The sequence below is a fragment of the Marmota flaviventris genome, chromosome 3, assembly GCF_047511675.1.
Source record: "Marmota flaviventris isolate mMarFla1 chromosome 3, mMarFla1.hap1, whole genome shotgun sequence".
NCBI lineage: Eukaryota > Metazoa > Chordata > Mammalia > Rodentia > Sciuridae > Marmota > Marmota flaviventris.
In genome coordinates this window covers 103909942-103925702 of record NC_092500.1, presented here as the reverse complement: position 1 = coordinate 103925702, position 15761 = coordinate 103909942, and the positions used below count along the sequence as shown (strand labels likewise).

The following is a 15761-nucleotide window of genomic DNA, read 5'->3' as shown; positions in this document are numbered from 1 at the left end:
CCAGGTCCTTATTATTGTTCCTTGCTAGAAGTGATGCTATTCCAGTTTTGTGGTGGTGGCAGCCTCAAGCCTATATGTACCTTGATGTTGGGCTGTGGAGCCATGCTTTAGAATAAGGAACCCCAGCGTGGAGTGGCTCTGTTCCAGACTTCGGGACACAGTGGCGTGGGATGGGCGGGCTCTCCCTCCAGAACTTCCTTCTACTGCTTTTGATGTTGATTTGTTCTTCATTTTCTTGGGCTTTGAGATGTAATGTTAGGTTATTTTTTGGTGACTTTCTATTGTTTCAGTGAATGAGCTCAATGCAATGAACTTTCCTGTTATACCTGTCTTCATAGTGTCTCAGCAATTTTGATATGTTGTATTACTGTTCTCATTTACCTCTAAGTATTTTAGTTATTTCATTCCCGATTTCTTCTGCTATCCATTCATCATTCAATAGTATATTATTTAGTCTCAAGGTGTTAGAGTAGCTTATATTTTTTATTTTATCATGGATTTCTAATTTCATTCCATTATGATCTGATAGAATTCAAGGTATTATCTCTATTTTCTTATATTTGCTAAGATTTTCTTTGTGGCCTAATATATGGTCTATTTTAGAGAAGGATCCATGTGTTGCTGAGAAGAAAGTGTATTCAGTCATTTATGGGTGAAATATTCTATATATGTCTGTTAAGTTCAAATTATCAATTGTATTTTTTAGTTCAATAGCATCTTTATTTAGTTTTTGATTGATTGGAGAATCTATACAGTGGTGATAGAGGTGTGTTAAAGTCACCCACTATTATTGAGTTGTGGTCTATTTGATTCTTGAAATTGAGGATTTGTTTGATGTATGTAGATGCTCCATTGTTTGGAGCATAAATATTTATTATTGTTATGTCTTATTGATATATAATTCCCTTAAGCAGTATGAATGTCCTTCTTTGTCCCTTATGATTATCTTTGATTTGAAGTCCAGTTTATCTGATATGAAGATAGAAACCTCTGCTTGTTTACAAAATCCGTGTTAATGATGTATTTTTTTCCCCCATCCTTTTACCTTCAGTCTGTGGATATGTTTGCCTATGAGGTGAGTCTCTTGAAGACAGCATATTGTTGGGCTGTTCTTAATCCAATCTGCTATTCTATGTCTTTTGATTGATGAGTTTAGGCCATTTATATTCAATGTTATTATTGAGAAATTATTTTTATTCCCTGTCATTTTGATTTATTTATGGTTTTAATTTGAATTAAAACTGATTGGCTATTCTTCTAGTATAGTTTCTCCCTTTGCTGTTTTTCACTTTTATTTATCATTCCTTCTTTATGAAATATTTCATTGAGTATGTTTTGTAGTGCAGGCTTTCTAGTTGTGATTTTTTTAAAACTTTTTTTATTCATGAAAGTTTTTTTTTTCATCATCAATTCTGTAGCTTAAATTTGCTGGGCACAGTATTCCTGGCTGGCATCCATTTTCTTTCAGAGCTTGGTATATGTTATCCCAAGACCTCCTAGCTTTGAGGGTGTGGGTTGAGAAATCAGCTCAGATCCAGATTGATTTCCCTATGACTATTATCTGTAATTATTTTCTGGTAACCTTTAAAATTCGATCTTTTTTCTCTATGGTAGGCATTTTCATAATAATGTGCCTTGATGTGTGTCTGTTATAATTTTGTGGTTTTGGGGTCATGTAAGCCTTCTGTATTTGATTTTCCATTTTATTCTTCAGGTTTGTGAAATTTTCTGATATTATTTCATTGAAAAAAATATGTATTTATTTGGTTTATATCTATGCACCTTCACTTATCCCAGTAAATCTTAAATTTGTTTTTTCATGTTGTCCCATATTTCTTAGAAGTTCTGTTCATGGTCTCTTAGCATCTTTTTTCCATGGTCAACTTTGTTTTCAAGATTATATATTTTGTCTTCATTGCCTAAAACTGTCTTGCAAGTGACCTAGTCTGTTGTTGATGCTTTTAATTGAATTTTTAATTTTATTTATTGATTCCTATATTTTGAGGATTCCTGCCTGATTTCTTTTCAGAATCTCTGTCTCTTGAAGTGATCTTTCACTTACTCTATATTTCTGTCTGATTTTACTCTTTATATTGTTCTTTACCTTGAAGATCAGTTTAAATATGTACATTTTGAACTTCTTCTCTGACATTTCTTCCACTGTGGTGTTGATGGATTCTGTTATTTGAGTATCTTGTTTTGTTTGGGGCAATTTGTTACCTTGCTTTTTCATGTTGTTAGTGTGTCTACCTTCTACCAGTATGGATCTGAGGCAGAAGAGCTTCTACCATCTAGATTTATAGTTTCCCTGTTTCCAGTATCTCACAATTTTGGGGGAGACAAATAATAACAACAATCATTACAATCAATATACAGCATTAAACCAAATAGTTCCTGCTGTGACAACTACAATGTTAATTGTCACAATAAACAGAATTGACATAAGTTATTGCCTACAATAAAAATGGTAAGTTGACAAAAGAGTTTACAATTTTGGATGATGAACAGGGAGAGAATAGAAGTGCTGCTTATGAGAGAAGATAAGAGCAGATAGAAGCAAAAAATTGAAGAGTGAAAGAGAGAACAATAGAGATTGGCTCTTATTTGAAGAAAAGAGAGAAATAGAATTAAGCAATACAGAAGGGTGAGAGGAAAAATATACATATAAAGTAAAAATTTAAAAAAAAATATTAAAAATAAAAGAACACAAAACAAAACTGAAAGATATCAATCAAACATCAAAAAGTAATCCATGAAAAATAACTGGCTTCAAAAATGCTAGAAATGAGGGGGAAAACCCCCCAAATATGAGTGTGTATAAATGTCCATGAATCATTAAGGTCACAATTAAACAGAGAAAAGAAAAAAAAAGTGAGAAAAAAAGTTTTATGAAAAGTTAAAAAATTGTTTTCATTGGATTTCAAAAGATTTTCATCTTCTCAGCATAATTAGATGGGGTCATCTGGAGCATGATGCTCCACCCTCCAGATGCTGGAGTGAGTGAGGTAATCTCTTCGGCAGAATTCCTGGAAATGGGGTTTAGGCTTTGATGGGCTCTTTGCTGAATGCCAGTTGTTCTGGAGATGGCCCAGCAGTTGCCGGGGTCCCTGATGGAAGACTGTACACCAGGGACTTCCCCTGGGTTCTACTCATAGGTTGGAGGCGTCAATTCATAGTCCACTACATCACCTGTGGACTCCACCTTTCCTGATCTCTGGTTCAGTCTCCAAACTCAATCTTGCCTGCCCCCCACCCTTTTGAATTCCTCTCCCAGCTGGTCCTGCAAGCTTTGGAGGGGAAGGGTGAGAGCCAGGTGGGTTTCCATGACCAGTGTAAGCCTCTGTGTTAACCCTGTGTAATCCTCTCTCCAGGTTTGTTTTTCTCCTGGTCACTTAGGCACACTCTATATTGTGCTGTGTGGGTTTGCCAGGTCTGTATTTCAGGCCAAACTTGGGTTTGCCAGGGATCTGCTCCCCAGGGATCTGCCAGCCCCCATACCACAGCTGCAATATGGTTCTTTCCTCTGTCTTCTCCTCACCTTCCCTGCAAAAGAATATTTTGCAGCATGCCTTTCAGTTTAGACGGGCAGTGTCTTTGATCTCTAACTCTCCATACCCAGACACGCCTCAGGCCTCCTTGATGAGAAGCTGCCTGTCTGCTTTCTTGGTTTCATTCCACGGAGCAGCTAGGAAAGCAACCTTCTCTACTCTGGCATCATAACCCCCTCCAACCTATATCTTTTGATTGAAGAGTCCATTCACATTCAATGTTATTATAGAGTGACATACTTTATTTCAGTGCCATTTTGATGTATTTTTAATGTTTAAATTGGACTTGATGCTCCTTTAATGGACTCTCCTTCTACTGTAATGCATCCCTATGCTGGTTTTCATTTTTATTTTTCATTTCTTCTTCATGAAATATTTAATTGAGTATGTTTTGTAATATAGGTTTTGTGATTCTGAATTCTTTTAGCTTCTGTTTGTCATGGAAGGTTTTTATTTCATCTTCAATTCTGAAACTTAATTTTTCTGGATATAGTAATCCTGGTTAAAACTGATTTTCTTTCAGAGTGTGGTATATATTATTGCATGCCCTCTGCCTTTTAGTTTTGGGTGGAGAAATCAGTTGAAATTTGAATTGGTTTTCCTGTAAATGTGACAATCTATTTATCTCTTGAAAAATTTAAAATGCTATCCTTATTCTCTATGTTAGACATTTTCATAATAATTTGTTGGAGTGGATCTATTGTGATTTTGTATATTTGGTGTTCTATATGCCTCTTATATTTGAATGTCCTTCTTATTCTTAATGTTTGGAAAATTTTCTAATATTTCATTGAAAAGATTGTGCATACTTTTAGTTTGTATTTCAGAACTTTCATCTACCCCAGTGTTTCGTAAATTTAATATCTTGATGTTTTCCCAGCATATTCTGGTTATGGTCTCTTAACATTTCTTCCTTATGGTCAGTTTTATTTTTGAGGTTATGTTCTTTGTCTTCAAGGACTGAAAATCTATTTTCAAAATGGCCTAATCTATTGGTGATTCTTTTTTCCACTGAATTTTCAATTGGATTTAGTAGATTTTTATTTCCAGGATTTCCATTTGGTTCTTTTACAGAATCTTCATTTCTTTATTGAAGTGATCTTTACTTCCTATTTATTTTCTCTTTCACTCTTTTATCTCATGAACATTTTAACTATGAACTTTCTAAATTATTTTTTGACATATCTTCCTCTGTGGTGTTAATGGGGTCAGTTGTTGAAGTGTTCTGAGTTGTGAGGTGGTTTGTTCTCTTGCTTTTTCATATTGCTTGTATATCTCCCCATCTAATAGGATGGTTATTGCTTCTTCTTATAAGCAAATGCCTACTTTGTTAGCTTTATTGTTTTATAAGCCCTGGTGTTGGAAGAATATCCAGGTATTAATAGTTTAGCTCAATGTGTGGCCTCTATTGATTCCAGGATCAGATCCACTTTGAGAGATGTCACTGAAGCCTATTTTCTATAATGACTTCAGAGTCAAACCACATATACAACCTTATGAAAAGTGAAAAACTTGTTGATATTGTTCTACACAATTGCTCTAATTTAGTATAAACTTTTCATAAGTTTATAACTGGAACAGGCTGAAGAATTAGTTACGAATAGAGTAAAACTGCTATAATATTATATTAAGGCTGAAAAGGGGAAGAAGATTGGGCAAAAGAGTGAGAAAAAGAATAGAATGCTAAGACTGAATTAAAAAGGTAAAAAATGTGGATCCTAGTTGAGGTAGTGGTAGACAGTGTGAAAGGAAGAATAGGGGATAAGAGGAACAAGTGTAAACTAGGGATAGGAAGAATGATTCCAAATGATATATTTTTTTAATTTTTTTTTTTATTTTTATTTTTTTTTAAAGAGAGAGAGAGAGAGAATTTCAATATTTATTTTTCAGTTTTCGGTGGACACAACATCTTTGTTTGTATGTGGTGCTGAGGATCGAATCTGGGCCGCACGCATTCCTGGCGAGCGCGCTACCGCTTGAGCCACATCCCCAGCCCCCAAATGATATTTTAAACTGTTAGGAAAAAAATGTATTTATGTGGGTTGAAGGTACAATGTTGGCTATTAGGGTAAGAACTAACAGTAAAGATAGAGTTTTATATATCATTAAGGTTGACATTAAAGTTACTTATAGAAAACCATGCCAAGATGAGTTTCATTACGATTTGGGGCATTTTGAAGGTGTCTGTCATTCTTTGCCCTTGAATCTTTCCAGAGATGCTGGGATACAGGAGCCACTCTCCTAGTTGCAATGGACCTTCCATCAACTGGTTGGTTCTGGTTTGTCAGCTCAGGGGCCTGTGGCTAAGTGCTTGGAGGGTGTGGTATTGTGTCTGTTGTGTGTTTCTATTGTGTGAAGAAGTTCTGGATGAAGGCTCTGGGCTGTGGCTGAGATTGTGGAGAGTCCCCTCTACAGTGTCCTTTTCTTGGTGGTATAGATTCTGGTGGCTTCAATAAGCACAAGTCCTGGGGTTGCAGATTCTCTGCATGTGATCTTTGTTGCACAAATGTTCCCCTGGCCTGTGCAACTCATTGAGGTTACTGTCATTACTCCTGGAGAATGGAACTCAGCCAGTTCATACTGTTCTAGTTCCACTGCCCCAGGTTTTGAATGGCGGGTGCTGACTCCCTCTGCTGACTGTGAGTGAGGCAGAGTCCAGCCAGTATCTAAACCATGTCCTATCACACTCCATATTTGTGGTCAAGGTTCAAGCTGGGAGATGAATTGGGCTAGGAGAGAATTCAGACTGGGAGCTCTGGTTGCCTTGGGCCCAGACATATTATTGCTTTGAATGACCTCCTGCTGGCTATGGTGAAGATCTGAGCACTTCCTCTTTAGGTGTCCCAAGGACTTAGGCACCCTCTTGTTGTAGCTTTCTGTCAGCTTCAGCCACCATCTGGGGTTCCCTGCCTCTATGATGCTGGAGATTTGGAGATTATGGGCAGCTTCTCTCTGGCTTGGCCCCTCATAGGACAGTGAACTGGAGGAAAGTCTCGCTAGTTTTCTTAGGACTCGGTAACTTACCACTAGGTGTCCCTCGCCCTCTCCAATGTCTGTGGGCATAGGCAGAAATTCCAAGGGCTCTCCCTCCCCTGTGAACAAGGGGAACCAGGTAGATCAGCCTCTCTTGGGAAGTGCTTGCCCAACTCAGCACTCAGCTGCCACCAAGTCCAGGCAGAGACTGAGCTGAGACCAGCAATTTGGGTAGGTGGAAGTCAGATCTCAAATCTGAGCAGAGGAAAGGAGAACAGGAAGCCCGACCCATTTACACTTAAGATAGTTATCAATAGGTAAGGTCTTACTAGCGTATTCTGTTATTTCATACTTTTACCATAGTTCCTTTCTTACTTTCTCCCTCTCTTAAGTCTTCCTTTGTGGCCAAGTGATTTCTCTAGTAGTGTGTTTTAATTGTTTGTCATTATTTTTGGTATATATTACAGAATTTGCTCTAGGTTAACCACGAAGCTGACAAAAAATTATTTTGATTATAACAGGCTGTTTCAAATGTTAACATATTAATTGGTCATAAAGATAGGAACAGAAACAAAAATGGAGGGAAAAAACTAATAAAAATCTCTACACTTGCTCTTCATTCCTTCTCACAAGTTGAATTTTTGATGTCCTATTCTACAACATACTGTATTGTCTTTTTCATATTAATGTCATTATTTTTTGTTTTGAATTTTAGCCTTTATATTAAAGATATGAATGGTTTATAACCAAGTTTTTGGTTTTACAGCATTCCGATTTTGTATAGTTACTTTAAAAAATTGTATAGTTACTCTTATCAGTAATTTTTATACCTTCTCATGGGTCTCTTACTCAATAATTTTTCAGTTTGATGAACCTCTTTTAGCATTTCTAGTAGGGAAGACCTGCTGTTAATTTCTAAAGACTAGCTTTTCTGGGTATAGTATTTTGGTTGGCAGTTTTAATTTAAAAAAAATTTATTTAGCAAAGTGAAAATCTCATTTTCTTCATTCTTGGTTTATAATCTTTCTGCTGAGAAGTTTGTATCAGGTGCATTGGAACACCTTTATATGTTATTTGGCCATTTCTTTCTCTTCTCTTGCCGCTTGAGAATCCTTTGTCTTTATCTTTTAGCATCTAATTGATTTGTGTTTAGTTTTAAAGGATTACTTCAATCTCTCTGTTAAGTTTCTCTGACAGTGTAATGAGTTGTTTCTCTGTGTTTTCTTAAAATTTATTGAGTTCCCCTAAAATAGCCATTTTGAATTCTATGTAAGAGTTTTCACTTATCATTTGATTTATGTCAGTTTCTGACACCTTTTTTTGTCATTAGGTGAGGTGATTATTCCCTGGTAGGTCTTGAGGCTTGCTGAAATATGACAACAGCGGTATATTGAAAAATTAGTTGCTTATTCCCACCTTCATAATCTGACTTTGTTTGTGCCTGTCCTTTCAGAAATTCTAAACAGATAGCCTGTTTTCTCTAATCCTGTGATCTCTTCTGCTGTTTCATCCCTAGATCATGCCCTAAGTCCTGGTGTGCTGAGAGTCTCCAGTTGATGTATGTTATTCAGTATGAATGTGTAGGGGGGTGCCTAAATAGGATAGGCTTTTCTCACAAACCTTTCTTGGGGAAGAATTGAGCTCAGATACTTTGTTAAAATGGTCAATGGCCTATGATCAGATGCTGTGAAATTCTGACTGACTCTGGGCCTTACAGTGGGGGGATCATCTCTTGGCTGTACAATGACTTGGTGCCTACTTAACCTTTTCTGCTTCCAAGTGGGCACTCTCTCTTTGTGGTCCTGATTGGTTTGGAAGAGTGTTGAGGTAGGCAGTCCTGTGTCTTGCAGACTTGTTGAGTCCCACCCAGAGTCCATAGCCCATTGAGATCAGCATAGCACAAGGGCAGGACCAGGCCTACAGTGCTATATGCTGCCTACTGCTATGGTGTGAACAAGGCCTGAGAATATTGTAATCAGCCACAGTTGATACTGTCCAGCATAGAAGTCCTACCCACAAAGGTCATGGGCCTCTGCCTGGTACTGGGTTTGGCCTGAAGACTTTGTGGACAGTCACCTGGAGGTAGGAGGTAGGAGGCATTGGCATCTCCCTAGTGTTGGGTGTCACTGACCTGGCACTGAGTTCTAAGATAAAATCCTGTGCTTACTTCCCTATCCTAACCCTTAGTAAATGGAAGCTTGCTCTTTGCTGTGCCACAGCTGGCAGTAATGCAGGCTGAATCTTGAGTCCATCTTCCTGGGCTGCAGTTTCTGCCTAATTGTTGGCATGCTTAGAGGCTCTGTTTGTAAGTACTGACCTGGGTATGGGAGCCTTTGGATTCTGCCTGATGATGAATCTCACTGTAGTGGGTCTGGCACTGAGTTTCAAGGCAAATTTCTATGCTCACTTTCCTGCTATACTAGTAAGTGGAGACCTTTTTTTTTTTGTTGTTCTGTGAGTGCTTCTTGAGGTTGGTGAAACAGTCCTATGGCCACCTGGCTAATGTGAGGTCCTCAGGCTCAGTCTGAGGGTGCTGACCTGGGACCATGGGTAGCAGGGCTCTGCTTGGTTCTGGGTTTCATTGTGTTGGGCCTGATTCCCTTCCCCTTTTCCAAGCAGGAGGCATCTCCTTCCACACTGTGTTGCTTGGGGTTGGGTAAGGTATGACATAGGAAACTCCATCCTGTCTTCCTCAATGTGTCTTTTGTTTTTATTATGCTAAAATCAGGTATTTTTTTTTGTAAGGGGATTAAACTCAGGGGCATTTCACCACTGAGGCACATCCCCAGGCCCTTTTGTATTTTATTTAGAGACAGGGTCTCACTGAGTTTCTTAGCACCTCACTTTCGCTGAGGCTGGCTTTGAACTTGCAATCCTTTTGCCTCAGCCTCACGAGCTGCTGGGATTACAGGTGTGCTAGGATTACAGGTGTGCGCCATTGTACCTGGTTAAATACAAATTTTTGATGTTTTGTTATAGATTTTAAATCATATATACTCAGATATTTAATAAGTACATTTAAAGCATTGTTTGGAGGGGTTAATTGATATATAATTGTGTTTTGTTTCTTATATTAAATTTATCTTCACTTCAGTTGTTCTGGATTTTCTAGGAACAGGTATCTTACATCATTCCAATAGATGAGAAACCGTATACTGTGCACCTTAAAAAAAGGTAATTTTTTTTTATTCTTTAGGTTTCATTTAATCTCTATGAAACTGTTCACTTGTGTTAAAATTGAGTATGAAAAATAAATATAGTTGTTATTAAAAGTTTTAGTTGTCTTGGATGAGCAAATGCTTGCATGTGACATTTAAATTTTTGATCCTAATATTTAAAGTAGTCTTTTGTAAATGGGGATTGGGAACTGAAACAAGTAGGGATTCACTTCCTGAAGACTGCTATTTTAGTAAGTTGGCAGAACCAGCAGCACATGCATAATCAGAGCAGAGGCAGAAAAGGAACAGATCTGAGTCAGGGAAAATATGTGCTCACTATTGGAGAATCTGGACTTGAATTGCTAGTGGGACACCCCAGGGAAAGTGTTCAGTTGATGGTTAATTTGGTTTAGAACTTGGGAGAGAAGCATGGGATTCAAAATCCTTTCATGATTAAAAGGATTCAACAAGTTAGGTATAGAGGGAATGTATCTCCATATACAATAAAAGCAAAATTTGAAAAACCCACTGCTAATAATCATGGTCGATGGTAAATAGTTGAAGGATTTCCCTCTAAGATTAAGACAAGGATGCTCACTCTCACCAGTTCTGTTTAACATAGCACTAGAAATTCTCGTTAGAGCAATTAGGAAAAAGAAAGAGAAGGTATCCAAACTGGAGAGCAAGAGTTAAATTATCCTTGTTTGAAGGCAACATGATTTTATATATAGAAAATCCTAAGATTCCACCAAAACAAAACAACCCTATAAAACTGATACACAAATTCAGTAAGTTACAGGTTATAAAATGAACTTTCAAAAATAGGTTGCATTTCTGTACAGTAATAATAAACTATGTGAAAGGAAATTGAGAAATCAGTTCTGTTTATAATAGCAAAATTCCGATGGTATTTTTTTTACAGAAATAGAAAAAAATCCTAAAATTTATGTGGAGCCACAAAAAACTCCAAATAACCAAAGCAATCATGATCAAAAATGAACAAAGCTGAAGACACCACACTACACACTTAGAGAAGCTATGATAATCAAAGTCATCTTTTTAATACAAGTAGTAAACACAGTCACAGAAATGAACAAGATATACCTATAGAAGTAGAGGATGAAGTTTAAAGGTGAGAATGTCAAAAAAAAAAAGTAGAATTGAATGTCATGGAAATATTTAAGGGACAAAGGAAGGATCTAGATGAGGTGATTTATAAGGAGATATAGACATGAGAGAAAGCATCATTAAAACCTAACAAAACTCCTGTATCCCAGCAGCTTGGGAGGCTGAGACAGGAGGAACTCAAGTTCAAAGCCAGCCTCAGCAAAAGTGAGGCACTAAGCAACTCAGTGAGACCCTGTCTCTAAATAAAATACAAAATAGGGCTGAGTTCAATCCCTGATACCCCAACCTAAAAAAATGAAAACAAATCTAACAGGAGATGGTGTTAAGGGAATGTAGCCAAGCATGAGATGCTTCAGAGTTGTTTTACTTGCCTTTAGACTGCCTTTTGATTTGACAACTAGATAGTCATTAAAAAGTTTTCTCAACTAATTTATGTAGTTGAGCTACATTGGGCTGGAGCGAACATGAGTTGGGGAAGAAACTAAAATGGTATAATAAGTACTGGAAATGATAATCAGAAATGATTGAATTTAGATTTGAAATTTCTAATTCTTTCTTAGTATTATTCCAAATACTAAGAATAATAAGACTTTTATGCAATACTCTTTCACTTCATTATCAAAGTAGTATATATGCATAATACTAAGACCTAGAGTAAAGGAACTGAAAACTCTTATAGTCCTACATCCAATACATATCTTAAAAAATTCCCCTCCTCTTCTTGCACATGTTTTTTATTTTTTAAAAAGGACTCCATTAAGGTGGGAGTAAATATATTACTTTGAATAAAATTTAAGTATTTCAACAGTAGTATTATTTCATACTACCTTTATGTTAACAGTTGACAAAGTTTTTCTCTAAAAATCCAGAAAGTAACTATTCTGATTTTTTGAGAACCATATGGTCTCTGCCTGAGCTACTTAATTCTGCTGTTGCAGCGTGAAAACAGCCTCAGACAGTATGTAAATGAATGGGTGTGGCTATGTTCCAATAAAACTGTAGTGAAGAGTGGGCGGGATTAGACCTGAGGATTTGTTTATAGACTGTTGCTTTGTATGTTTCACAAGGAATAACTTCTTGCATTCTTTCACTCTTTTTTATATTCAGATATTTTTTGGCAGATAATTTTATGGTCTATTTGCATAATAAAGGATCTGTGAGTTCTCATTCTTCAGATATTTTGGTAAGATTTATGTTTTATTTATTTTTTATTTTATTATTTTTTTTTGCTTGACTCACAGACTTTATTTACATTTGTCTACAGCATCATTTCCTTATGAGATAAACTAGTACAGCTCAGTTAAACCAAGAAATCATAATCATCTGAATTGTCTGTAAACTCCTATTAGCTAAATTTATAACCTTGCATTTGCTTAGTACAGCCAAAGTTTTAAATACAAGAGAGCACAAGAATAAACCAATGTAACATGTGGAATCTAGATCATCATCTGGGCAATTTAGAAGGTGGACTTTCAAAAAGTCTGAGGCACAATTACAAGAGAGTAAAATTCTTATGGAACCTACAGTAAACGTAGCAAGGAAAATTAAGACATAAAAAACACGGGAAAGCTTGTAGTAAAAATATTATGAAAATATTTCTACATAAGGTATTTTGTTTTTAGATTGGTTGAAGAGAAAAACATTCACTTTAAAATAAAAACAAATGTAATTTTGTTTGGTCTGTCTACTAAATACCTTAAAATGTTTAAAATTTTATTTAAATTGCAGCAGATAATGTTAAGGAAAAAGAAAAAAAAAAAAAAAAAAAAACAGAAACAAAAACAAAAGCAGTATCCCATAACAAAAAGCCCCCAAGCACAATTTTTGATTTCCTCTAATACTTACCTTGCATTGTCACTGAAGACACTGTTAAGAGAAACCTTTTTATTTTTAAACCAGAAAACCAAATAGAGATCAAGTGACCAGATTTTAATTCTGAGAAATAAAACTCTAAGAGCATTTTAAGCCATAGGTTATTTCAAGTGAATAGGAAAAAAAATAAATTTTTGCTTATATCATGCAGAAATAAGCATTCATTTGTTATCCAGAAGAAAATTTTATGTAATTTGCTTAAACATCAAGGAGATTTATGTTTTATAATTAAAAAAAATTTTTTTACATTGAATAAGTGCTTTCCTAATATAGAAAGCTCTCAAGATTCACAGGAGATATATTTAAAGTGTTTACTGATTAATTGTTAATTAATTCTTTAGGTCTTGGTAAACTAAAAGCAAACTAGATTGAGTTACTACCTTTCACATTGCCTAGAACATGGACTGTATTTGCTTATTTATTCATTTATATTTTGTTTAATAAATGAATACAAAGTAAGATAAACAGGCACAAATGTTATTGGACACAGATCACAGATGAACAACTTTCTTTCATCTGCCCATTGTATCTATCAGTAATTTCTCTTGACTCTGCCCTTGAAACAACATACCAGAGTTCACCCTCTTCCTTGTCTCCATCCAGTAATAGGACATATAAAGTATAGAGGTAGGAAATCATTAGAAAGTTATGTTAATTCCTCAATAACCAGTTTTCTTTTTTTTTCTTTCCTAGACTCAATGCTACTATCAAGGATATATTGAAGGATATCCAAATTCTATTGTCACACTCAACACATGCTTTGGACTGAGGTTATTTATTTATTTTCTGTTGTTGATTACAGAAAGCCTAGATATGATATTTGGCTGTAGTGAATTCATTCTCCTTATTTTAAATTTATAACTAGAGGAGGATTCCTATGTTGTGGTTATTCAGTAATATTCTATGAACACACACTCTCTGCTTTTATTCGTACTGAAAGTTCAGTCCTTGTCTCCACTGCTGATCTGATAACCAGGAAGACGGTTTAAAAGAAAAAAGGAAAAAGAAATTTTATTGGTTTACTAGCAAATGAGAAACACAGGAGACTCCTGACCCAGAGTCTTCAATTCTCTCTGCCCCAGAGGAATGCAGGACTTTTAAAAGAGGAACACAGAGCTGGGACCCAAATGTTATCAAATAAGATTATCAGATAAAATTAAGTAGTGTTCAATAAATGTCATCAAGAGAGCTTTTGCTCACGTTCTCAGGTTTGGAGTTTCTTTATTCTTGTTGGCGGTGACATTCTTCTGGGTAGTGAAGAACACTATAGCTTAGTCTAGCGTGGGAGAAATGTCGATCTATCCCCTCATCCCTTGACATGTTTAGGGAGGGGGAGAAGGGAAGGAGGAAGGAACAAAAACAAAAAAATGTCAGTTTTTTTAATGTTTTATTTTTTAAATTAATTTTTATTTGTTTTGATTAGTTATACATGACAGTAGAATGTACTTATACACTTTGATATGTCATACATAGATGGGATATAATTTCTCATTTTCTGAGTATTGTAGAATCACATTGGCCATACCCTCACATACACACATACGACAATAATGTCTGTTTCATTCTACTATCTTTCTTTTCCCCACATCCCCTGCCTTCCCCTCCTTTCACTTCCCTCTACTTAATCTAAGGTAACACTATTCTTTTTTTTTTTTTTTGCCTTTAACATGTACTTTTTTTCATTACAATTCTTAATACACGTATATACCACAGTTTTATAAGCTGCTTACAGCCAAGCGGCAAGGTTTGGACTCAAAGCATTAAGTGGATCCCTGTTAACATCATTTTTTGTCATGTTCCTCAGTGACCAGAGATATTTCTAACTTCCTTGTAGGTTTGGATTCCCTAGACTCCTCACTCTCTTTTTCTTTTTTAATTTGTATTTTATTGGTGCATTGTAATTATACATTATATTGGGATTGATTATGCCATATTTGTACTTGCACATAACATAATTTGATTAATCTCATCCTCCAGCACCTTCCCTTTTCTTATTTTGTTCTTAACTAGAGAAATGACAACTCAATGTACTTGTGTATAGTAAGTTGGAGAACCAAGTTTAGGATGGCTAATTTTTTGAGAAAAGAGAATATTTATGATGCCTACTGTGTATCCTAGTATTTGGAGTTATAAAGGCAAATAAAGTTAAACAAGGATTACTTTTTCTCAAGGAAATCATCTTGAGTGTTTATATAAATAATTATTAATATAATGTTCATAGTCTTTTTTCCCCTAATAATCCCACTCTCTCTGTTAGAATCATTGTGTTTCTTCTTTCCTGCTTAGAGAGATTTTCATTGTGTCAGGAAATTATCTACCTTCCTTTTATAGTGTAGGATCCTTGTTTTCACAAATGTTTTTCAGTGCTCCTTATATGGAACATAAAATTTAAACCTAAATTTTTTCTTTTAATGGAGTAGTGATGTGAACTGTTACCTGTATTCAGGGAAGGATAGTTACACAAATTGTTTACTCTTTAGAATCTCACTTTTGATTTCTTATTCAGATTTTTATTATATAAAATTATATTATGTAAATTATGTTATTTCATAAGTACTTATTTTTTAAGAAAATTGATCATCATATAATTGTTATTAAAGTTGTGTAATTATGTTTTTTTTTTTTTTTTAAATTTTTTATTGTTGGCTGTTCAAAACATTACATAGTTCTTGATATATCATATTTCACATTTTGATTCAAGTGGGTTATGAGCTCCCATTTTTACCCCATATACAGATTGCAGAATCACATCAGTTACACATCCATTGATTTACATATTGCCATACTAGTGTCTGTTGTATTCTGCTGTCTTTCCTATCCTCTACTATCCCCCCTCCCCTCCCCTCCCCTCCCCTCCCCTCCCCTCTTCTCTCTCTGCCCCCTTTACTGACATTCGTTTGTCCCCCTTGTATTATTTTTCCCCTTCCCCTCACTTCCTCTTGTATGTACTTTTGTATAACTCTGAGGGTCTCCTTCCGTTTCCATGCATTTTCCCTTCTCTCTCCCTTTCCCTCCCACCTCTCATCCCTGTTTAATGTTAATCTTCTTCTCATGCTCTTCGACCCTACTCTGTTCTTAGTTA

General features: G+C 35.7%; 1 protein-coding gene across 1 annotated transcript in view; it reads left to right on the top strand.

The window, feature by feature from the left end:
- Positions 1 to 15761, top strand: part of LOC114095857 (disintegrin and metalloproteinase domain-containing protein 32-like) — a 113158-nt gene that overhangs the window by 12655 nt on the left and 84742 nt on the right. Inside the window, exons 2-4 of the mRNA XM_071610184.1 lie at positions 9634 to 9695; positions 11915 to 11990; positions 13373 to 13449. Coding sequence (XP_071466285.1) covers positions 9634 to 9695; positions 11915 to 11990; positions 13373 to 13449 — 215 coding nt within the window. The remainder of the gene's footprint in view (positions 1 to 9633; positions 9696 to 11914; positions 11991 to 13372; positions 13450 to 15761) is intronic.